This window comes from Buteo buteo, chromosome 7 (assembly GCF_964188355.1).
Source record: "Buteo buteo chromosome 7, bButBut1.hap1.1, whole genome shotgun sequence".
NCBI lineage: Eukaryota > Metazoa > Chordata > Aves > Accipitriformes > Accipitridae > Buteo > Buteo buteo.
The window spans coordinates 6,516,921-6,540,632 of record NC_134177.1 but is presented as its reverse complement, the minus strand read 5'-3'; the positions used below and the strand labels follow the sequence as shown (position 1 = coordinate 6,540,632).

The window sequence follows — 23,712 nt, the reverse complement described above, 5'->3', positions numbered from 1 at the left end:
GAGAGAAATTGCTGAAGTGAAACAGCATAGAAACAGAAAATTGGACTTCTTAAATTAAATAAATTAAAAACTCCTGTTTTAAAGGAGTTTTAATAATCCAAAGGCTTTATGAAAGGCACAGACAAAAATGGTCTGTCTCCAAAATAGAATTAACTTGCCACTGTCCCTTTTAACTTTCAGTAAAGGAAATTCAGCATAAAGAGAGGAAAAAGCAGATCACTGTTGTCCTCCAGGGGGAGAAGAGATGAATAAAGCATCAGTGGCATTTCCAAGCTCTCTCGCAAACCGAAAACATATTAACTTCTCTGTTTCTTATGTTTCATCTCCTTCCTCAAAAGCCAAAGGGCTCTCCGCATCTTCAGAACTTCCAGCTGCAATCTGCGCCCTTGATAAACACAATAAACCGAGATAGCAGAGCCGGAGCTTCGGGGCCGGGGGTGCGTTGGTACGAGGCAGGCAGCTGCTGATTGACACCGTCAGCTTCTGCTGCTGCTCCGACATCTCACGGCTAATTACATGCTCGCTGCATCACGCTTAGGAGGTCCTGCAAGCGGAGATAAGAGCAAGCGGGAGCGATGCGGAGACCCGCCAGCCGCCGCTGGGCGCGGAGGTGCCGGCTGGCAGCGGTGCAGGCGCAGGGGGAACGCCGGGCGGCCGCAGCTGAGGCCGGCAGCCGTCGCTGGCTCCGTCTCGCCGGCACCGGTTGGTTTCTGCATGAGCGGCGCGGGAGAGTCGTGGCATCTCAGGGCAAGCTTATCTCGGTGGGAAATTAGCGTGGAACTAGAAGCGGCGCTGAATCTAGGGAGTTCAGGTATCAGTCTGTAGGACGGATGCGTTCCCTTTCCTATGGGATGTAGGGGCCCAACTTGAGGGTACAGTTGCTGCTTTTGCTGTTTTGCCCCTCCAACACATAGGCATGCAACGCTTTTACCGGGCACAACTTCACCCACGTCCGTCAGCCCATGGAAAACACGAGTGGACGCCAGCTTACGGGCTATAGCTGGCACAAGGCGCGCAGGGGAGGCAGGACCGCGCTGCCTCCGGCGAGGGCGATGGCAAAACTCCCTTTGACTTTCCTCCGGCCAAAGCGTTCGCTTGATGAACGACTTGCAAAGCCTCTAATTTGATGGCTCCTCGCTGAGCAGAAGTGCAGCCCACGCGTACCCCGAACACAAAGCAACGTTGCCAGTATGTTTAATAGAACTGTTCTTTCCAGGATGGATTTCTTCAGCCGCTGTTGTATTGAGGCCGTTCCTGCCTCCTCTCACAGATTGGCTCCTCCATCGCTGATGTGTCCGCTGGCAACCCTCGCTGGAGGCTGGAGAAATCTTCTCCTCCACCCCAGCACCAAGCAGATCTGCTCTTTGGACCTTCGTTAGCCATGCATTTATGCACTGAGCTCTCAATAACGTGTCAACTTTTTAATTAGTGCCAGCCTTTTGCGTGTATGAAATTACTAATATTCTTGAGTTATTTTTGTAGAGGAGGAAAGTAGGGAAGAAAGAAAGAAAAGGTTTTTGTGAGACGGGTCTAAAGGCACGTGAAGAAACGTGAGGTTTCTTCGCACTGCTAAAAATCAATCTGTTTTAGTTTCCTTGCAATTGTGCCGGCTCTTCAGATTTTCAAGTACGTCTCTGAAGCGCTGATGCAGTGGAGCGAAGGTTTTAAGAGCTTGAATCACAACAGCACTGAGAGTGAAATGCTCAATTTTTTTTATTGGAAAAATTAAAAGTGACAGTTTCAAAATTGGTTCCACTGCTTTGATTGATTACTCAGAATATTTAGCTCAAAATGATTATGGCAAGATTTTCTACTGAGGCTCGTGGCTGGGATGGAAATTAATTGGGAGGGGGGGAGTTCTTAAAAAAGAAATTATTCTGCAAAGGAAACTGTTTATACCCAGAATCAGTGATGAGTAATCTCTCCATATTCAGCCTGATCTCAATAATTAAGCATCCTGTGAGTTCCTCTTTGAGGACAAAGGAGAGGAGGCCAGGGAGATAGACAGTGTTATCATGGCTTCACAGGTTTCTATTATCTGGAGGTTACTGGTGCCCAGCAGAAGAGGTGCAGCCGTCCGTGCGCTGCTCAGGAGCTCTGTCGTGCCCTGCTGATGGCCCGTCCGTACGGTACGGCCCTACCGGGAAACCTGGCCCACAACCTGGGCCACGGGTTGTGCATTTAATGAGGCAGAGGAGTGCTGGAGTCCTGCTGGGGCGGACGCGCTGGAAGTCACCCATCGCCGGGGGGGGAGAAGGGGAAGGTGTTGTGGGCACGAGAGAAGTTCAGGTAAGAGCTGGTCCCACCTCTTCAGCTGGAGAAAGCACCAGGGCCAAGGTGCGCGGTGGTTGCACCAGGGCTTTGGCACCCATGGGTGCACCACGCTGTCCAGGCAGATGCCATCCCACCACCTTGGTCTTCAGCTTCTCTTACCCTTGCCAGGTCCTTGTACGCTGCCTTACGTTCCCGCAAAAGACGCAGCTTAAAAGCAGGCGTGTCACACGGATGCTCCGGCGTGTCCAGGCGGATGGCCGCTCTCTTGCTCCAGGTCCTTCCCGGGACCAGCCGGGAGAGGGGGGACAGGCAGGCTGGGCTGTCACCCAGAGAGACGCCAATCTTCCCGGCTCCCTCCTGCCCACAGCTTTGGAACTCTGTCCTGCTCCTGGTGTGCTGCCTTTGGCATTTATCCGATTCCTCCAGTTTATCTCGCAAAACAGGCAGAAGTATTTATTTTCTCTTCTCTAGGTTGCCTTCCTTATTTCATTCTTTACCAACCAAGCCTCGGTAGACTCGCGGGCTGGAACATGCACATTGTACGTCCAAGACAAACAGAAAATGTATCCTTCAGGAGAAGACTCAGTCTGTTTGCCCGGCATTTTTTAATTTTGACTTGAGAGATGGGTTTGAGACTTGAGATTTTGCAGGGGTTTTTTTACACATCAGGATTTCATGTTTCAGCCATGCTTCCTCTTGAAATAGATGCATGGTTTATGAAATAAAAGATAAAGCACTGTAACTTCAGAAATATGAACTAAATACTATATACAGGATTAATTTTAGGCAGAGTTAATGGCTTGCTTTATACAGAAAACTCCTATTTTGGCCAGGATTAGATGTGGAACTGGGAAACTCCAGAAACGAAGGCAGCTGTAGCCACAAGCCATGGACCAGCGCAGTACAGCGGTCGGAGGATGTTTGTCCTGGGGTGCCTCATGTCTTCTACCCAGCAAATCCCAGGTGAACCCCATATATCTGTCAGGACTGTGTGTTGACCAGCACATACTGATGGGAAAGAGTATAGCAGATACGGGTAACGGGCTGGATGTAACCTGTGCGTTTAATTACACGTAGGAATTTAAGCTATGTTTCCTTGGGGCCACACTGAAGTGTGATTTCACCGATAGGTCACTTTTAGGTGACGTTCAGCCGAACTCCTCTTGCGCTTGCCACAGCCGGAGGAGAACAGCCGCCCTGTCGAGGTGAGTGTAGGGATGCTGGGCTAAACTGGGCGGCAGCCTACAGCCCTCTGGGGACCGCGTGGTGGGAGGGAAGTGTCCATCTCCGCACCCGCGAGGACTCGCCTTCCGATTTGGGTTAAACCTGCCGTCGAGATGACGTCGGCTACGGCTGGGGACGCGCCGGAGGCCTGGAGCCCGGCGAAGCAGGAGCTCGGAGGACTTTTCCCTGGATGCTGCTTCCCAGCTTGGCGGGGAGCCCCTGCTCTACCTCGCCCGCTCCATCCCAGCCCTTGCCTGCATCCCATCCCTCCCGGCACCAGGAGGGACAAGCTGGAGGCCTGATGCCACCCAGGAGAGACACACAGGGCTCAGCAGCCGTGCATCCCCCAAAACTGGTGCCCACGGCTGGAGGAGAGAGATGCTTTTCAGCGCATCCAAACCCTCCCCGGAACCAAGGGCTGGGTGGCTGCGGTCCTCTAGAGGGTGCTGCGGGCTCGACGTGCTCACCCACCAAAAAAGAAAAGATGGGTGCCCGCTTTCCCAGGCCCTGACCCGGGGTGCTGGGTCCTGCCGTGCCTGCTCCCTCCTCCGTGGGAGCTTCTCTCGAAGGGATGCAAAGCCCCTGGGGTGCAACCCCAAATGGGGCCTTGCTGGCTGCACCAAAGACAGGCTGCTGGGGGGGCTTGCGGGTCAGCGCCTTCCCCTTTCCTCTGAACACGGTCACGCTGAGCCGTTTTAAAATGAAATACTACGTATACCTCGCCTCTTTGGGCTTAAATACGTTCCCTGTCTAAAACGTTACTCCCAGAAGCCTGTATTGGCTCTCAAATGACTCGCTGCAATATACATCTCCACTTCGTTTCCTCGCAGACCGTATCCGTATGACATCAATTGTACTGGCGAAGAATGCTTACAAACCTGTTTCCTGCTGCAGGATGATCACATTATACACAATTACACACTCTAGGAATTTCTCCTGAGATCCAGCTGGGTACAGGCTGGAGCGGCGGAGGAGCCGGAGCGTGTGCGGAATAATGAATCATTCATTCAAACCTCCGCGCTGACTTCAAGCTCTTGGGTTGTGCGAGCATGTGGTGAGCTGCGCTAGCTGCTTGTTACCCTAAAAAAAGCCTGAACGATCTAAATCATTCCAAATTTGGTTTCCACTGTGTCTGTATGCTTTCTGTGTCTTGCCATTTCATTATTATTATTTTTAACATTGTTATTATCAGAAAGGTTTTGTAGAATTTATTCAAAATGTCTCAGCAGGAGAAGTCTCCCTGAGCCGAGACGTGCTATTTCAGAGACTTTCTCAGCAGGAGCAAAATCCAGTTGTCCATGTCCACGAGGTTCCTGTTCTCAGAACAGACTCAGACCAGTATCGCCTGTCCTGTGCCACTGGTGGTGATGGCAGCAGCGGCAGCAGCACTGTTATGCATTTGCATTGCAGCACCATGGTGCATCTTTCCAGGATCCTGCGATGCTAAGGGACCTAAAACCACTAGAAATCTGATAGCCGTATATAGGACAAAGCCGACTGGAAACATGGAGATGCAATTTGTCCTCATGATGGGTAGGGATCTCTGTGAAAACTAGGTAGGGTTTTTTTTCTATAAACAAGTAAACTGAAGCTTTTCTTTGACCCTCTAGCGGATCCCTCTAGCAAAACCATGTGTCGTAGTGTCACGGGAGCGACATGGAGGTGACGCCTGGACGTGATGAACCCCCCGGTGAGGAGCACGAAGCCCATCAGGCCATGCTGGCCGTCCCTGAGCGCAGGGCGCTGGCACGGCTGCGGTGCCGGGGCTGCAGGGCGGTGTTTCGCAACACCCCACAAAACCAAACCGCCACCTTCCTCTTCCTCTTCCTCTTCCCGGCTGAGTCATGCCAGCAGCAGCTCTCCTGCTCTGCGCCGCTCGTTCCGGCCTGGTGAAGCAGCCCCTTGCATGGCACCAAGTCAACCGCTTCCCTGAAACCCAGCTCTATTTTATTCACTGTTTCATCATTATCTGCCAGCTCAAAAGGCTGCAGCATATTTGTTAGCTAAAGATTTCCTTTTAGGGAGCTGGCGGCAGATTATCCTGGCTCTTTCTAACAATGTGTAATCTAAGCTGTCACCCACATTTCCAATATTTTCCTTCTGGTAAGGCTACAGCAAGGCTGGAAAGGAGCCAAGGTGCCGGGGAGCCCTCCTCACACAGGATGGGATGGTCGCTGGGACCTCACAGATCCCATCACCTCCACCCTCAGGTCATCTGAACTTACCTTTGCTTTCTTTAACCCTCTCAGGGATCGTATTCTATCGTTTTCCTAGGGCTACGACTTTCAGTTGTTTACTTCTTTTTAAAGTATACTAAAGTATAGGTGTCCGGTTCCAGGATCTGCAAAAGTGCTGAATATAGCGAGAGTTGGGACAAAAATCAAGCGAGCTGGCCCCATCTCCTCCCCACGGTAACACCCAGCCATGCTGCTTGGAAGAACCATCCTTTCTGAACAGGCTTGTGCATTCTCCTTTTGTTCAGTATAAAATCTGTTATATCGAGTTCACATAAACTTCTACAAAAATAAGTTAATATGGGATTTACTGGGACACAGGCTTTTTGTAGTTTTCCAATTTCACTCTCTGGGTGTGTTTAGCAGGTGCCCAGCATCTTGTTGATAAATTTGAAGTGGACATTTCCCAATGCTATAGGAGATAATGTAATTTTGACCCTATATGCTTCTTTCTTTCTGATTAAACAGCTACTGCTGTTGGTGGTTTTACTGTGTTTAATCTGAACTCGGTATTAAGCTGACGTGCTCGTTATGTTCCCAAATTGCTTAATCTGCAATGTCAGGACCTGAAACAAAACACAGGCAATACTGGTAAGGGTGAACATGGCTGTTTTGCATGCCTGGAAGAAACTGCTGTCTTACAGTTGTCTTACAGGTTTTTTTCATTATTTTTAATGGGTAATTTCAGGTCAGCTGCATCTCAGCTCTTACACTAGCTCATGGTAGAGACAGAAAAGAAAGGAGAAACAAGGCTGAACGAGGGCCTGCATGTTTCAGGAGCTCAAGTCTTATTCTCCAAAAGCAACCTGGGCTTTTAGCAGCCTAATTGCCATTGACTAGCAGTCAGACTAGCTCTTAATGCTCAGTTTTGCAGAGGAAAAGGCTAATTCCCTTTCAGCAAACAGCCTGTGTCAGCTACGGCACTTGCAAAACTCATACTTTGCTGCATGTGTCATTTGGTGCTTCTGAGAGCGTGGTTGCTCATAAAGTGCTAAATCCGCCACCTGCCTACATAGAGGATAGTGGATTTTCTGTTAGGATATGTCTAACTTGTTTCTTAAGATATTGTGTAAAGCACTGAAATCTTCTTTAACAACTAAATAATCCAGAGAAATTTTGCAGAGAGGTCTCTTGTGGGGCTGTCAGCACTTTCCCTCCGTGCGTTTTGGCGAGATGCTGTGGTATGGAGGGGGTTTGTCCCTCTGGAGATGTCTGCAGCTTGGTGTTGTCTCAAGGCTTGAGGATTTCACTAACGAGTTTTCACAATGAGTATCTTTGGTTAGGCGCCACTACTGAAGACTGGCTGAAATCAGTGCAAGCATTGTTTGTGGGAGATGAGCTTTAGTATTTATTCCTGTGAGTATTTCTTTCTGACCGACACTCAGCTCCTACTGATGTCTTTCCAGGTGGAAGGCTCCAGATGAATCCCTGTTTATTCACCTCCATTTGGGATCTGGAGGCGGTGGAGGGGGAGCAAGGCGAGGGGCAGGGGATGGATGTGGGGAGGGCAGGAGGGGCTGGCCACGGGACCAGGGTGGGCAGCACTGGTGGGCTCACTACATCTACCCACCATGTGCCGAAGTGACCTCTGGACGATGCTGCTCACCAGAGAATCTGGCTCGGTATTTTCAAAATATCTCCACTGCACATCACTCCGGTTTATCATCCCTGTCCGGCTTGTCTCACTGCCTCAGCCGTGTCTTCGTCCCCTGTTTACCTCCCGTTGCTGTGACAGCCTGAATCTGTGCCTTAGCAGTCACTCCGCACTTCTTCAGAGCAGACTCAGTCCATTCCCTCCTTCATCAGACAAGGCACATATGCAGATTGTTCCCTGTTTATTTTAATAATGTATCGGTCATTTTACAGAAACACCTTGTGACTTTATTTCATGCCATTACCAAGCTGTCACTCATTCCAGGTAAGGGAAATTGCATGTTTTCAGCATTCAGGAGTCTTTCTCTTCCAGTTACTGTATTCCCATGTTCCGTGCATGCTGTATATGTTATTAAAAGTCAAGTGGCGCAGAAAGGATGGCAAGAAATTAATCAGCTTGTGAAGTATCCTCAGTTTCCCTCAAGTTGCTGCTGCACCCTTCTTGCCAATCTTTCCTTCATGCCACATAACCATGGATCTCTCTCTCCGAGATGTGCAGAAGACAGCCGAGGCAGGAGGACACGGGACAGTGCCAGCAGGTGAAGTGCCCGCTGCGGGTCCCAGCTCACCCCATGCAGCAGCAGGACAGACTTCCCACCCCGGTGGCATTGCAGAGCCCATCTCAATGGGGCCAGGAGCCACAAACTGAGAATCACAAACTTCTGAAACCCCGAGATTAATTAAATATATAAGGTCACTTTTAAAAGTCTCTCTAATACGCTAGCTGCTTTGAGCCTGTAGGGGCCAGAATTTCAAAGGAAATTTCCCAGTTCATCCTTCCCACTCAGCACTGGTGCACAGGGGAAATGGGGCTCGGTCTCGTCTTTGTCATTTGGGCTTGATCTACCCTTCTTGCCAAGGTTTTTCCGAGTGTCCTATTTAGTTCCCAGCTGATGGCTTCCTTGCTGTAACCTACTCGTGAGAGCCCAGACTGCGGGCTCAGATGTGGGCAGGGTTTCCCCCTGCTCTGAGATCAGCCCACTCTTTTCTGCTTTTTTAACTGAAGATGGAGTCATTCCACTGAACATGCAGCATGCCATTCATAGATATTTTCAAAACCACCTAGTTTCCTGCCTGGTGTTTTGGTAGTTTCTCAGAAATCACGTGTTAACACTAAAATCATGAACTTGTTTTAATATATCTGTTTTCTTTTGTTCTCTACATTCCTGAGCTGAACCAAGTGTTGACCATGCTTTTCCCATCCTGGATGTCACTTCATTTCCAGATCTCTGCTGACCAGTGGGATGCTGCACAGCTAGGTGAACCCTTCGCCCTTCTTCACGAGTTTGCCTCCTAGTACTACCTGGCACTTGTGTTTCAAGGGCTTTTCCCCTGCTGTAATCACTCAGTCCTACTTGTCTGTGGCTTTCTGGAGGTATTTCTTGGTGGCGTGGTGTAATCTTCACAGCCCTTGAGGGGTTAGCCATCCTTTTGTGCTACGTTTGCATTAACAGCATTAGTCATCAGGCCAAATGGCAGTGGAGAGGACATGGCCATACCGGCCAGGGCTCTTGTCTGGCTCTTTATCCTTTCGGAGACTTTTCCATCTGTAGGTGACATTAATGGCTTCAGCTGGGATTTGTAGGAGTGAAGGTTGTTCCATATTGCAGGCTGAAAAACGCCTTCCGAGGGTCACAAAACTGACGTCGAAGAAAGTCTGCTCTTTCAGCAGAGTTTTCTGGTATGATCTGAAAATCAGAGTATCTCAACTCTACAGGATGTCCTGGGCCTGAAGTCAGCCTGCATCTCCTTCCCTGCCGTGCAGCAGGACGCTGCAGAAGGCCTCCATACGTGAAATTCTGACCCAAGCAGCTCCTTTCTGCGATGGTGAAGTGGTATTTTTGGGTGCGCTGATGATGATTTTGTCTTTCAGCAAGTCAGAAAGTCCCATGCCTTTGAAAGTCTCCATCCATTTTGTAAGAGCTGCAGCGTGGCTTGCCTTCAGTGAACATTTGGGTTAGCTTTTTTAAGCTTTTCCCTGTTATGACAGGACCTAGAAACCCTTTTTTTTTTTTAAACCATTTTCATCTAATTCCAGGAGGAGTGCTTTCATAGACTGCCACATCTCTGTGAAGGCATGAGGAAGTAAACACCTCTGAGCGAAGCCTCCACAGAAAGGCAACAGCAGTTGGCTCAAACCCTGTCTTCCTACTCAGACACTAACACTTTAAGCACTACTCAGATGATTACTTTAAGTTGCTTTAAGTACCTCCAGTTGTTTTCTGACTTGCTTCTGCTTTGGTCATTGATTATGAGTGGAAAGCCTGAGATATCAGACTTGGAAAGTCTGTTCTGTGGTTTAACCTTTCCTTTTTTTTTTTTTTTTTTTTTTTGCATCTAAAAGACTTTTGCCTTTTGCAGGGTGAAATGATGAGTATTCAACATGCTTCCAAAAAGGCAGAAGCATAGTGCCTTCTTTGCAGAACAACACATCTCACAAGCCATGGTGAAGACGGATATCGTTAAAAAGAAATTAAAATCTGGAAAAATATATATGCCAAGGAGGTTTTTGACCTGGATTGCCTCCAGTCTCACAGGTCTCTGAATACCCTGTCTGTCTGACCATCGCCGAAGCCCTGTGGGACCTTTGTTATCAGCACCATTGCTAACTGCAAAGCACAGTTCCAGTTCTGTAACCCCTTTCCCGAGGAGAGATGTCGAACCCTACCCACACCTCAGGACAGATTATCATTTTAAAAAAACAACCTCACTGTTCCTGAAATGTGTCTTAATTAACTCTCAGCAATTTGCATTTGACAAAAGATAGAGCCAGTTTCTCTTGTTCTACTGATCTATGCTTAATACCAGATGGGGGTGGCTTCGGGTCAGGTGTTTCCCAGGCCTGGGGCTGCCTTTGGTCTGCAAGACAAGCCAGGAAAGAAGAGGGAAAGAGAGAATATAAATACTGGTTGTCTTAGGGTAACTCAGCTCCAGACTGATCAGCATAAAAAACATATTGGGATGCTAAATATTTTTGATAAAAGGCACTTGAAAAACAGAGCAGCTGTTCTGCCCCGTGGACAGGGTTGTAAAGCAGGTATTTATGGGCAGAGGCCCCCGGAGGACTTCCCTGCTGCGGCAGGTCTGTTCTGGAGAACGTCCCTCATCCAGCAGCTCCCGCATTCTGGACCTTACACATACCGATGTTATCCTTGAGATCTCGGCAAAGAAAGCAGAAATTAGTATTCCTCTGCGGGACTGTGGGAACACGGTTTGCTGGGGGCAAGGCTGCATTAGGTTTTCTGCAAGCAGTGCAAAAATGGGATTTTGATTGGTTTCTAAACAGTCACAGTTGGCACATTTTAAACGACTATAAAAGACTTGACACCCTCCTGAAGAGCAGGGTTGCCCTTTGATAGTTTGTTGTGGTTTTTTTTTCTTTGCAGAAGAGGCACAAAGGAAAGAGGTTAATTGACAAAAAGCCCTACATCGCTAGTGTGGCACGTTCGCCAATAGTGACACGGGAATGTATTGCCCAAATCAACATCGCGTTAGGCCTCCGATGCTATAGCCAGGCTGATGGGAGACCAACAAAGGCGTCAATGCCTGCTTGCATCTGCTGGGGAGGCACACGCGTTATTTATTATGTACAATTCTGCTTTAACTAAAAATTGCAACTTTATATTTAAATTTTAGTATTCTGGTAAATAATACAGCGGCGCTTCAAAGGGTGCGAGCGCTTGCTACCCTGGAAAAGCCTCCTTTAACTCGTGCAAGGCAGACAGCGAGTCTGATCTACATAAACCAGGGAAGGGCACAGCAAGCAGTCCTGCTTCTTTTAGCACCTTGGTGGCCTTGCTGGGGGAAGGCTTCTAGGCTGTTGTCTCCTTGGTGACTTCGGCCCATGGTGGCAGCCCTCGAGAGAAGGCAAATGCAACTGCAGTGGAAGGGGCATAAAGGAAACCCTGTGCCGGTCCTCCGTGCCAAATATTTTGGGGAAGAACAGCAGCTTGGAGGGGTGCTGTGGGCGAGTTAAGCTCCTGGAAGCGTACCGTCTACCATGTTTTTCTCGGCAGTGCCCCAGGAGTTTGCTACTTAAATGCACCGTGCTGTTCCCTGGGTATGAATCTGTGGAGGTAGGGTTTTTTTCAAAGAGCCCTTGCTGATTTTCCATTTACTCTGCCATTGCAGTGATTACAGGGTTCTGTAGTTGAACAATGCTTAAGAGAGGGAGCTATTAACTATTTACAGGTTTTTTTCTTTTGTATACAGCTATAGGAAAAAGCTGGGCAGCAGGGTTCACACAGGTAGTCCTGCTCAGCTCCAAGGATGCAATGGAAAAACACTTCTCTCCCTGGAGAGGAACCCATATCAGCAGAAGGACGAGCAATCAGTAAGTGATAATGAATCAGTTAAAGTGCATTTGAGAAGATCAATAGATGCAGGTTAGGACATGTGTAGCCATTAATTTCTGAGTGTCTTTTAACACAGCTGCATGTTATCATGTTAGCCTAAACCCCAATTATTATGCATTTAACAGAGTATTAATTTTTCAGCATCCTCCATTCAGTTTGGGCAGATTCCTTTAACTACTGCATTACATGGGCAAACACTGGGGTAAACCAGCCTGGATTTAGGGAACCGGAAAAATTACACTGACGCCAGCCACAGGACCAAGTGGTCACAGAATTATTGGGAACAAGTGACCCACGTGTGCTGGTAGAATAAATCGTGTGTCAGGGCCCAAAATAGGGCCTAAATGTGTTTTCTTGTTTGCTTCATTCCTTTTCTTGCTCGTCTTTTGGAGAATGATCCGAAGCACCTGAAGCTCTTGCTAATTGGACAAGGCCTTATGTGTCATTTAGATTTACTCATTCTCCATATACCCCCTCATGATATAATTAACAGTGGTGGAACTGTTAGATAATTAAATTTAGTTTTATGCAGAGGTCAAATGACCTGGATAGTTTATATGTGAGCTGATGCCCTTCAATGAATAAATCAAAAATACTGACCCTGACATTAGCCCCCCACTACCAACAGCGGAGCTTGGGTTCATCAAGGTGCTCATTGCTCACTGGGGCTGACCGAGGCCAGGGACTGCCACTCTGTAGGAAAAAATGACATTTTCACATTTCTCCACTTTCTGAATGGGGATGAAATGGCAAAAACAGCGACTTGCCACAAAACGGTTCCAGCTTCTGCGGCAGCAGAAATGCCAGGTACGGAGCTGATGAGAGAGGCGGGGAGCTGGGCGAGGAGGAGCTGTGCTCTTCGTCCCTGGCTCTTGCTTCACGGAGGGTGGGATGTGGCAGCTTAACGCCTTCGTTTGGCTCGGCAGCACCCTGCCCGTGCTGCCGCTCACGTATAGCCATGCCAGCGCTGCAACGCAGCCGGGCTGGCTGGAGCACAGGGCACCGTGCGGCGAGAGGGACCGCGGTGAGACGCAACGGGGTCCAGCCGCCGTTCCCAGGGGGGACCGGCCAGGTGGAAACACAATTTAATGCTGAACTGACTCCAGCAAAATATTTTGGGCCAATTCAGCCGAGTGCTCTGAGTCACAGTGACTCCAACTGCAAGATTTTGTTTAGATGCTCCTGGCAGAAAAACAGTGTACAGAGAGACACAGATATACACCTCCTTGTAAAAAAAAAAAAAAAGGTAACATCTCAGAACTTCATTTTCTATAGCAAAAGCTTCCTGCAGAAAATGAATGCCCAGCTCTAGCTCCTCCTGCAGCCTGGCTGGGCACCCGTACAGCCCGCACAGCAGCCCTGGCATCTCAGGAGGCCACCAGGCACATACCTCCTCACCGAGGCTGCTCCTGTCCCCCCCGAGCAGACTGGAAACAGCAGCCCTCACTGGGGTTTTCCTTTCACCTCCCACTATCATTTTATGCATTTCTTATGTCAGTGATAACAGAAGGGTCCTCTACATTTTTACCATCTTGTTAGGTAGTAGACAGATCATAAATAAATCACAGTTTAGCTTGGGACTTTGCATTCATGCTGAGGATCAGGGTAATTTGTCTATTTGCAGGACTGGGCATATATATATTTTTTTTTTTTTAAATCCTTATGTATTTCACAAGTAATCCTGCATATTCTTGGATGGAAAGCACATTAGAGCAAGCCAGCGTCCTCTCTCATCCTGTTTGTTCTTCCCTTCTCTCCCCGAGAACAATGAAAGCAGGAGGAAGTCTCGCATTGGTTTGTTACTAGTTTCCAGGCAGTTTTGCTTCCAGCTTCACAAGTACGAGCAAAATATTGCAATACCTAGGTTTGAACAGAGAGAGACATCTGTTTTAAAAAAACACCCCAGCACCACCAAAGATTCAGGAGGGTGCTCAGACGGTCCCTGGTTTTTATTTTATTGAGTTTAGCATTTTGATCAAATTTGCTCTTTAAATGTGAGTGAGGACTAATGACTATGCAAGATATCAAGGAGTGATGATTTGTGGCTTGGAAAAAGGGGATAAATTCAGGCAGGCTGCTGTCACTGCGGGCGCCGTGCAGCCCTGTGCGCCTCACCCACGGCGACTTCCGCTACCTGCCACTTCACCAGTTCATTACAAACAAACAACAAAAAAAATCACGTTCTGCTGCGCCCTCGCAGCCCTGCAAGCCAAAACACCGGTGCTGCCTCTCCTGTCCCCAGCTCTGTTGCGATTAGGACTAATAACGCTAATAAACCATTGATGCAGCCCCTCCGCTGCGGGCTATCCAGCGAGCAGAGGGTGGAGGCACCGGTGGCCCTGACTTCTGCAACCACCTCCATGTCTGCAACCACCTCGACTTCTCCAACCGCCTCGGCGGATCCTGTTGCTCCTGGGGAGGTTTCGGCAGCTCCTTCTGGTCTTTTGTCCGTCCGTCCCTTCCAGCCCAGCCCGGAGAGGCCGTACCTCCGGCACCGGCTGCAGCGCGCAGCCTCCCCGCCACTGCACGATTGTTTGTAATACAATTTCTTTTTTTTTTTTGAAGCACATCTCCGACCAGAAAGTGTAAGAAAATCCCATCCGCCTGCCAATTGACTCATGTGTAGGGTTTCCGCTTCCCAGATCTGCATATTGTAAGCTCCTGACACAAGTTGATGTTGTAAGTACAGCTTCCATACGGTTCTCTCAAAGGCAACAGATTTTTTTCTACATATATATTTATATACGGCACCTGGTTTGGCAGAAACCACGTCCGAAAAAGGGAACTACGGAAAACAGTAGAAGCTGAATCTACCTAGCTATTGCTGGCTTTGGAGGGGTTTCGGCCAATTCCAAAGACAGCGTGAATCTCGTACGCTTACTCAGGAACAGCGTGGGAGTCGACAGGGCTAGGACGGCTCCCGAGCGCAGAGGGAACCGCTTGTGACCCGGATCTGGCTCCTGGCTCCGTCGGGAGAAGGGACGTTTCTCGACCCGAGCATCCCGCGGTGCATCAAGCAGCCGGCCGGCCGCTCCTTTGGCACCAGGCAGGACCAGGCCCTAAGCGCTTCCCGACGCTCCAGCCTGGCCGAATTTGGGTCCGGCACCTGAAATTGGGCGCCTTTTCCCACCAGACCCGACAGGCGCGACTGCTCCGGTAGCGGAGGGTACCCCGGCTTTTTCCCTCCCGCGGGGGTCCGCCTGCTCCCCAAACCCCCTTTTGCGGGGGCTTCGCCGTGAGGCGCAGCAGGGCTGGAAGCCCTCAGGACGCGCGACCCGCTTCTCGCAGCCCCTTATCCTCAAGCCGCAACCCCTCCGGAGGGCCCCCAGCCCCCCCAAAACCCCCCAAAACCCCCAACCCGTCGTCCCCCCGGCGACCACGACACCGAGCCCCCCCCTCGCCTCCCCGTTTCCCGCTCTCCCCCTCAGAGAGGGCAGCGGGGCGGGCCGGGCCCTGCCCGCCCCCGCCCCCGCCCCCTGGCGGCGGGGCCCGGCACCGCCCCCGCCCCTCGCCGCCGCCGCCGCCGCCGCCGCCGCCGCCCCCTCCTCCCCCGGCCGTGACAGACAGCTCCGGCGGCGCGCTCGGCCCGGGGAGGCGGCGATGCGATGCGGCGCCGCCGCCGCCATCCCGGCGCAGCCCGCGGCGTGCCCTGCCTGCCGGCAGCCGGCGGCCGCCCCTAAGCCGCGCTGCGGGCGGAGGGGCAGGGGCGGCTGCGGAGGTTTCCTCCTCCTCCTCCTCCTTCCCGGCTCGCCGCATGAGGAGAGGCGTTAAGTAGCGCCAGCGCCGCGGCGGCCGCCACCACCAAGTGCCCGCTCGGTGGCGGCGGCGGGCGGCGGCGGGGCCGCCTGGCCGGCGGTGGAAAGATGGCGAGCGACTCCCCGGCGCGGAGCCTGGACGAGATCGACCTCTCGGCGCTGCGGGTGAGGCGGGGCGGGGGCCGGGGGGGACGCGGGAGCGGTACCGGTAGCCCCCCCCCCCCATCCATCCATCCATCTCCCGGTGTGTGTGTGTGGAGGGGGTGGGGGGGATGCGGGTGTGTGTGTGTGTGTGTCTGCGCGCCTGCACGTATGTAAATACGGCTGTGGAAGGGTGTGCGTGCCCACAGCCGGGTGTACGCATGTGTGTGTGGATCCTCACACATGTGTGTGTGCCTGCGCCCGCGGGTCCGGCCGCACGCCCGGGTCGGGACGGGCGTGCGCAGGTGTGTGAGGATCCGTGTGAGGATCCGTGTGTGGATCTGTGTGAGGATCCGTGTGTGGATCTGTGTGAGGATCTGTGGATCCGTGTGAGGATCTGTGTGTGTGAGGATCCGTGGATCCGTGTGTGGATCCGTGTGTGGATCCGTGTGGATCTGTGTGCGCAGCACGCCCAGACAGACAGGACACCCTGGAGCCGGGTTATCTGGAGCGGGGCTGCTCCCCAAACCCAGGTTTTTCCACACCGCCACGGCCCCCCTCTTCTCCGCCTCAGCCCCTCCATCCATCTCCCGCCGTGCCCCTTCGCCCTCGTCTCCTCCTCACCCCCTTCCCTTGAAAACGAAGCTCGCCGTGTACCCTTGAAATGTCGGGCTCCTCAGACGTGTCAGCCTCTGCGTGGGCTGTGGCCTGATGTTCCCCCCCTCCCCACCCCGCTCCCGGTCTATTTTTCCTGTAACTTTCTTCCTTTTCCCCCTTTCTTCATCCTTTTGGTGGTAAGAACGGCTAGTCGGTCATGAGCACGGGGAGTCGTTTAGGGGAGCGGCGTTGATTTGGGAGGCAACAGCGAGGCTGCTTCTCTCAACCTGCTGGCATAGAGAAATAAATAAAATTAAGCAGAATCCACTGAAGACTTGCACAAGTGTATTTTTAGAAATATTATTTGCTTCAGTGCAAAAAAAAAAAAAGGCTATCTTTATTCACTTGCCCTACTTTCTTCCTGGTGAGTTTCTGGTTGATTAATAGTGTAAATGATTGCTCAGCAATACACAGTGTAGATGAGATTGGAGCAGGGGGACCACCCAGCTGAAAAACAGACCTGGAGCTCTTGTTTCCCCTCTTAGGTGGAAGGTGCCTTGGGAGAGAGGTTACTGAAGCTGGTGGAGTTAAGCCAGGAAAGCAGTATCATCTGGGAGGGGAAGGGAACCCTCTCCTTCTCCCCCACACCCTGAAAATCAGATTTTTTTTTTTGTAATTTTTTGTTTTTAACATCTGCATTAAGAAGTTTATTTGAACTAGGGCACCTTTTCTTTTTAAAACTGTATGCACACATGCTTAGGTTTTTTTTCCTCTGTTTGTGGCTTCTTAGTAGCAATGCGCACCACATACAGTCAGGGTTTTGTTTTCGCTTTAGGAGGAAATGTATATTCCCTCCCTCCCCCTGAGACCCACCGACAGCGCCTGGTCTGCGAGCAGAGCAGTGCTGGCATTTCAGGGTAACCGGAGACAAGGGGACCTGAAACCCCCCGACTGACAGCAGGGTGGGGGTGCAAAGCCGCGTCCCCCTTCCCAGCCGCGTCCCCCTTCCCAGCAGTGGCTGCTCCGGCAGGACCCCAGGGACTGCAGCGGGGCTGCCCGCTTCCCAAGCTCCTGCTGCTTGGGCCTCTGCACCCTTCCGAGGGGAGAGACCTGCTATGGCGCTTTCCTGTAAATGATGAGAGATGTGTTGGTTTGTAAGCGAGACAAGAATAGGAGCTTAATTTGCCAAGGAATAGATCTTCTTCTAAACTAAGCTCTTTTAGCACTTAGAATAATTGTTAAAGGTCATAAATTCAGCAGATAGGGCAAGAAGCGTGAATCATTCCATGGGGTCTGAATCAGAAATCAATAGTAAATTTGCTGCCCGAGCACAAAACATGGCAGGGAAGAGTAATTTCCCAAGCCTTGCAGAATTTCATTTATGAGAAAAGAAGTGTCACATTGCTGCGGGTTTGTAGATGAGTCTGGATGGAGGAGACGTTGCTCTCATGCCTACGTGTTTGAAGGGGTGAGGGGTGGCTGTGTGAAATGCTAGGAGCAGGTAGTGACTCAAAATTTGGCGGAGGGGATGGTTTCTTCCCAGCAGCGGGGAAAGGAAACGCTCGGGCCGCTTATCTCCAAGTTTGAGTCACCGAAATGTTCTCGGAGGCTGAGTTTTATGAACAACAAGCAAATGCATATAAAAAAGGTGGACTTTTGACTGCTGGTTGGCCCTGTCCTTTGCGTTGGCTTCCCTGCTTCTGTCACAAGGGAGGAAGGTGGATTTGCAGGACGAGAGCGTGCTGTTGAAGGCTGAGCACGGCTTGGCACGAGCAGAACCCCGCACACCATCATTCATTTCAGCTCGCCTCTGCCCGCTAGCTTACGGGCTAGCATTTGTAGAGCTGGGCTGAAAGGTAACATGGGAGGTAGCAGGCGCTTCTTTTTTTTGCCACGCTAGAGTTTATCTTGGCCACGCAGTCGAGCTCCACCGCAGCAGCGCATCTGCTTGACGCGCTGGCGGCTGGGCCAGGAACAAAGCCCTGAATTCTGATTAAAATGCATGGCCTGGTGCATCGAGTAAGCACACTTCGGGCTCGCTCCTGCCTTCTTTGCGACATGTTTCTATCCATCATTGTGCACCGTGCTCATTGCCATGGTACCCAAGCGTCCCCGTGTCGGTGCAGAGGGCTGAGCGTGCGAGGAAAGGGCAGGGTGAAGCCTTCGACATCAGAAGGATTCTTAAAATAGAGATCTTCCGGTGGTGGTGCTGGTAATGAGTATTGTTAATGTTGCAGAAAACTGTAATTTAAAATGATGAGGCCATTGAACAGGTAGTGCTGCATATTATACTGACAAGGGGATAAGATAAACTACATTATAATGTTCTTTTGTACAGGCTGGGAGATATTTTTGCTAGTCCACTCAGCATGTTTAATAGCCGAATGACCTGGCAGTGCTATTAGCAGAATAATGATTAACACGGGGATTCGCACAGGCTGTTGACAGGCGTGTTTGAGAAGCAGATTTTTGCAATAAAAGGAGAATGAGCGTGAGGAGGGATGCAGTGGGCCATGCTCTCTAGTGGTAAATGCACAGCTGATCCCGATAGGAGAGCAGGCAGAAAGATGGGGCTGGGTTTTGGGTTTTTTTCCACCCTCTTTTTTTTTTTTTTTTTTTTTTTTTGTCTCGGCAAATGCAAGAGCCTGTCATCTCTTGCTGAAGGCAGTGGCCTTGATCCTTCTAAAATATTCAGGTCAATAGCTTTTCCTCTGCTGCATCCGTCTGCAGGGCTGGGCCTCTGGCTGATGTACCAGCGGTGGCAGTGGGCTCTTCTGCAGTAGCTGCCACAGCTGGATTAATTTGGCATGTTTTGTAAGGTGTGTGGGAGGTGATAAAAGCGCTCTGGGAGGAAAACTTTTCTCAAGGAGCTTGATAACCCCCGGGGTGGGACCGGCCTGGGGCAAGCAAACCCCGCCGCTCACAGCTGCTCCTTGTCTGCTTGGCGAGGGGCTCGCCCTGGGCTTCGATCTCGGCTGAAGGCTGGGGGCTTGCAAGGCTCACCTGGGTTGTACGGCTTGGCTAAGGATTTCCTGCAAGCCTGGGAATTTAACAAGAGCCTTTTTGGGGAAGGAGTAATTGTTTTCTTCATGTACCTGGATGTTGCTTTTGTTTTGAACTCATTAACAAAACCTAAGCTTTTGTTATTTACTTTAGCAAAGTGCTGACCGTGCAGTCTCTGGAAACTGGATCCTAAAATCGTTAGTTGTTTTGGAAATGCCTGGCCTTTAATGCTCAGGCTTGGAGAGGAGACAGCACAGAATTAAGGAGCCGGTGGGTATTAGCTGTTGCTGGGAAGAATTGGATGAAACCCAAAAATGTCACTACTCTTCCTTTAGCTTTGCTTTGTATAGAAGTGAAGTTTCAGTGGCCATTTGTTTGCATTAGTTGATCATTGTCAATGAAGATAAAAGCTCTCAAAAAAAAAAACCCAACACAAAAACCAACCAAACATGCTGGTGTTGTCCTGTTTCCAGAACTTCATCAGTTTATGGCATATTTCAGCATCATTAAAGATTTAGGAGAAGTTCTAATGGGGGATAAGCGCTGCAAGCCACCACTCGGGAGCATTATCCTGGCAGCATTATGTTAGGTTTCTTCTTCCAGCATCTTTTAAAAAAAAATCTGTAGCTCAACAGAATTTGGGCAGCTTTTGCAAAGGTCACCTTCTTAAATAGAAAGAGGAACAAATTTGACTAGAGATGACTTCTGGAGATTAAAAAAAGACATGAAAAGCTTATTTATTTGTGCTGTCTTTCACATGATATGCTACTATGCAAAATTTGGGACATACCTTCAACAAATAACTATATATAGCCACAATTCCTGATGATAGACTCTCTCGGGAGTCTTCCGTCAGGGACTTCATCTGTCCTCTTCCAGGGTGATTCAGTGCATGTGTAAGCTATGGACCATGACTGTGTCCATGTACTTTGTACATTTTTGAGCCTTTGTTTTTTAAACCATAAAACCTTGGCAACATAATACTTGTCTCTGAATCATCTCAAAGGGATGACAGTGTCCAACTCTAACCCTTTTTTCTGCATCTTGGCTTCCATTCCTTGAGCCAGGAGTGCTGATAGTGGTGCAGACATTTATCTTCTACACATGCATGCATATTCTTATGTGTGTGTGCTCATGAAAAGGTACAACAGAAACAAGGCTGACCTCTGTCGAATCCTTCTGCGTGGTTGATTTCTTTTTTCTTTCCCAGCTTTTGGAGTTGTGCAGCCCAGATGCTGCTGTTCTGCAGCTTTCCATGTGTCCTTTGGCACTGATGCTGTGGTTACTCTTCCTCATCTTTGGAGATCTTCCGCAACATGAAAGTGTATGGTGTTTCTAAAGGCATGGAGAGTCTCTGTTCTCACTAGTGTTCCTGTGCTGGTCAGCCGTAAAAATTAATAATTTGGAGGGGATTTATAGCAAAACATGTGCTTGAGCAGGTTGCAGTTCAAGCACAAGCATTTTGTTGAATTGAGGTTTGAAGCAACAAAGAGTATTTGATTGGTGTGCGTATTTGAAATGAAGTGTCTGATTTTTAATCCATGCAAGGAGGAGTAGTTAGAAGAGGCTTTTATCCTTGCTACGTCAAGGTAGTTTTTATCTGCCAGGCTCTAGTAGATGTAGTGGTACAGTTTGTATGGGGTGAGGGGGGAAAGTGTTTCCGCTTGATCTGTAGGTATATCTCCACAAATGAATTGCCCAGCTAAGGCAGAGGTGTCCTTGGAAGTCATCATTCACGTGGGGCCAGGTCACGCGAAAGCTGCTATCACCTCCTGGGCTCCGGCTCCGAGCTGCTGCTCCCTGCAAACCCTTGCCCGACTCCTTCTAATGCACCCCTGGTCATTTTGCAAGGGTAATTACATACATCAGCGGGAGTTCTCTGCCTCTGACCTGCAGACCAAGGACGGAGTATTGATCCCTGTCTCCTTTCTTCATGCTTCAAATATAAATGGGGAGAATCCTGTTAGATTTCCCATGCTTCCTCCGGTAAAGAGCTACCAACAGGCAAAAGGGCGCATGAGACGTGGAGGAACAGCATCAGTAAAAGCTGTTGTGTCTTGGGGTGAGGAGGATGGTGTTGAGGGTTCTCTTGAAGGCAGCTTCTCACCCAGTGGTACCTGGGGAGCATACATGCCGTTTTCCCCTTGCTGCCAGCTGCAGAAGAGACCAGGAGCGTTGCGGGGCGAAGCGCAGACCCACAGCAGAGCTGTGCTGGGAGTCAGCACCGTTCCCTCTCCTGTGGCTTTGGCTGACTTTTCTTCCCTGCCGGCGGTGGTTTTGGCCCCGGCTACCCTGCTCGCCCACGAGAAGTGTAGAGCCTCCATCACATGAGGTTTCCATTTGCTGATGCTCAGGCATCTTCTTTGTTACCTGTCACGCAGCCATTAAAGCAGGCTGTGGGTCGAAAACCACTAGCCCAGGTCATTGATAGCTCCATTAAATGAGGGGTTGTGTGTCCTGCTTATGAAGCCAGTAGCTTTGATTCCTCCCCCCATCCCCTCCTCCTGTCCCTTTTTGTCACTTTGACTCGTGGCTGCACATTGAAACCGACGGGTTGTCTGCTCTGAGCTCAGGAAAACAATTTATGTAAGCGAGATTTGATGTTCTCCGTGTAAATCGCTTATGATTTCTGAAGGAGGATTGTCTAAGGAACATGGTCCTTGGGAAACGGAGACTCCCTCTCTCTCTCCCTGTTCCCCCTCCATGGTGGTTTCAAGAGGAGCCCTGTGAGGGGCCGAGCATCCCCTTCCCACAGAGGAATGAGGATGCTCAGCACGTAGGGCCCCAGCCCTGGGATGCTCCTGCAATGGCTCGTTAGTGAAAGGAGAGGAAGAGCCACCGAGGTTGGAAAACACTGATAAAAAGTTTAGTCGAAACTCAGTTATCTCTCTGCACACCTGATTTTATTTTGTAACGGCAAATCAGAAAACCTTCTTCCCCTTTGATCGAGAATGTTGCTTTTCCATGTTAATTTTCTGCAGTGCTTGCCAGAAGTTCAAGGTTGCGTGTTGGTAGTAAATGATGGATGATTGTAATCAGCTGGGTGGCACTGGAGTATCCAGATGCGTCTTGTGTAGCTGAGAACCGACGTTTCCTCCTTCCATACTAGGTGAGCAAACAGTGTGTACTGCCCTGTGCTCAGCTGCCGAGTTACCCCGAGTGCAGCAGAAGGCATGCACTTTGCTCTGCTGCAGATAACCAGCTCTCCTCTGCTACAGAAACCCTATTAGATATTAACGGCTTCGTGCGAACACCACCCTCGCTCACTCGACGGTAAGTGAGACCTGAGCGGTTGACATGGTCCCCATCCTTCTACACACACACTCAGGCTGAAAACAACCATGGCCTCTGGCAAGCGCAGTAGCCACTTAGTTAGTTAGCGGGCTGTGAACAGTGAGTTGCTCTTCTGAGTAAAGCCTTAGCAATGCGAGTTTAACATTCTCTTGGTTTTAAGTGCTGTTGCTGCAGCAAGGGTGGGTGGATGTGTTTCTGTTCACGTGAGCGCACGTGTGGTTTTCAGCTTCAGAGTGCATGAAACCTTTTGTTACGGGTTTTTTTCCTTCCTCCAGCAATGGCATTTCAGAGTGCAAAACAAAAGAAATTGTTCTGAAAGCAACACTTTTTAGAAGCCAGGGATATTGCCTAGGACGTATATTCCGTTATAAACTAACAAAGAATCAAAAATGTAATTTAGGTGGCTGACACTTCCCCCCCCCCCTTCCTATTAAAAATTCTTTTTGCTCCTAATTTTGAAACTCAGCAGGAAAAAGCCTACTGCCAGCTGAGTCATGTGTTTAGTCCATGACAGAAGTGACTGTTTGGGACCATGCCCTTAATCTGCTGGATGGAGACTTTCGGATGCATTGGAGGCAGTAGAGCCTTTGCCGAGAAAGAGATCGCACAGCTTGAATCTAATAAAATGTGTCTAATAACCGCTGTAGCATGCTACAGAAATACAGGAGATCAAAGATTTGGAGGCATTTATTTTCATAATTTGTGGGTCAGATCCTTGCAGGACTAATTGGGTGCTGTTTGATGTCCAGGCAACAATAGAAATCTCCCTGTAAATCAGAATATATTTGCCTCTTCTTTTCTCTTTTGTACACTAGCATAAAAGCTTAGTATAATTTTGAGATAAACTGGCAAAAGCCAGGGTACAGATCTCCTCCCTACCTCACTGCCATCTTTCTTAGATGTGTTACACTGCGGGCCATATAGCCGATACAGTCACCGAAACAACTGCGTTTACCCAGTAGCTGGTGGCCCTTCTAGTGTTGGCGCTCCAGGAGCACTAAGCCTGCTGGTTATTGCCTACCGTGCTTCTGCTCCCCAAAGCATGAACCGAGATGAAACCAGAGAATGAGCTTTGATGGTGCAGTTTGTAGCATCTCTCCCCAGTTGTGGCTCACTAGTCGTGATACCCAGCTGGTATTTCAGCTTTGCAGGTGGTCGCTCCCAAAATACAGCAAGTCAGAT

General features: G+C 49.9%; 1 protein-coding gene across 4 annotated transcripts in view; it reads left to right on the top strand.

Annotated features, from left to right (window-relative positions):
- Positions 1-15,264: 15,264 nt before the first annotated feature.
- The window catches only part of TNIK (TRAF2 and NCK interacting kinase), a 167,962-nt gene continuing 159,514 nt past the window's right edge, over positions 15,265-23,712 (top strand). For 3 of the 4 annotated variants that reach the window (XM_075031387.1, XM_075031388.1, XM_075031386.1), the window contains exon 1: positions 15,265-15,660. In XM_075031387.1, coding sequence (XP_074887488.1) covers positions 15,604-15,660 — 57 coding nt within the window. In that variant the 5' untranslated portion in view covers positions 15,265-15,603. The remainder of the gene's footprint in view (positions 15,661-23,712) is intronic. The other variant, XM_075031389.1, reaches the window with a different exon arrangement.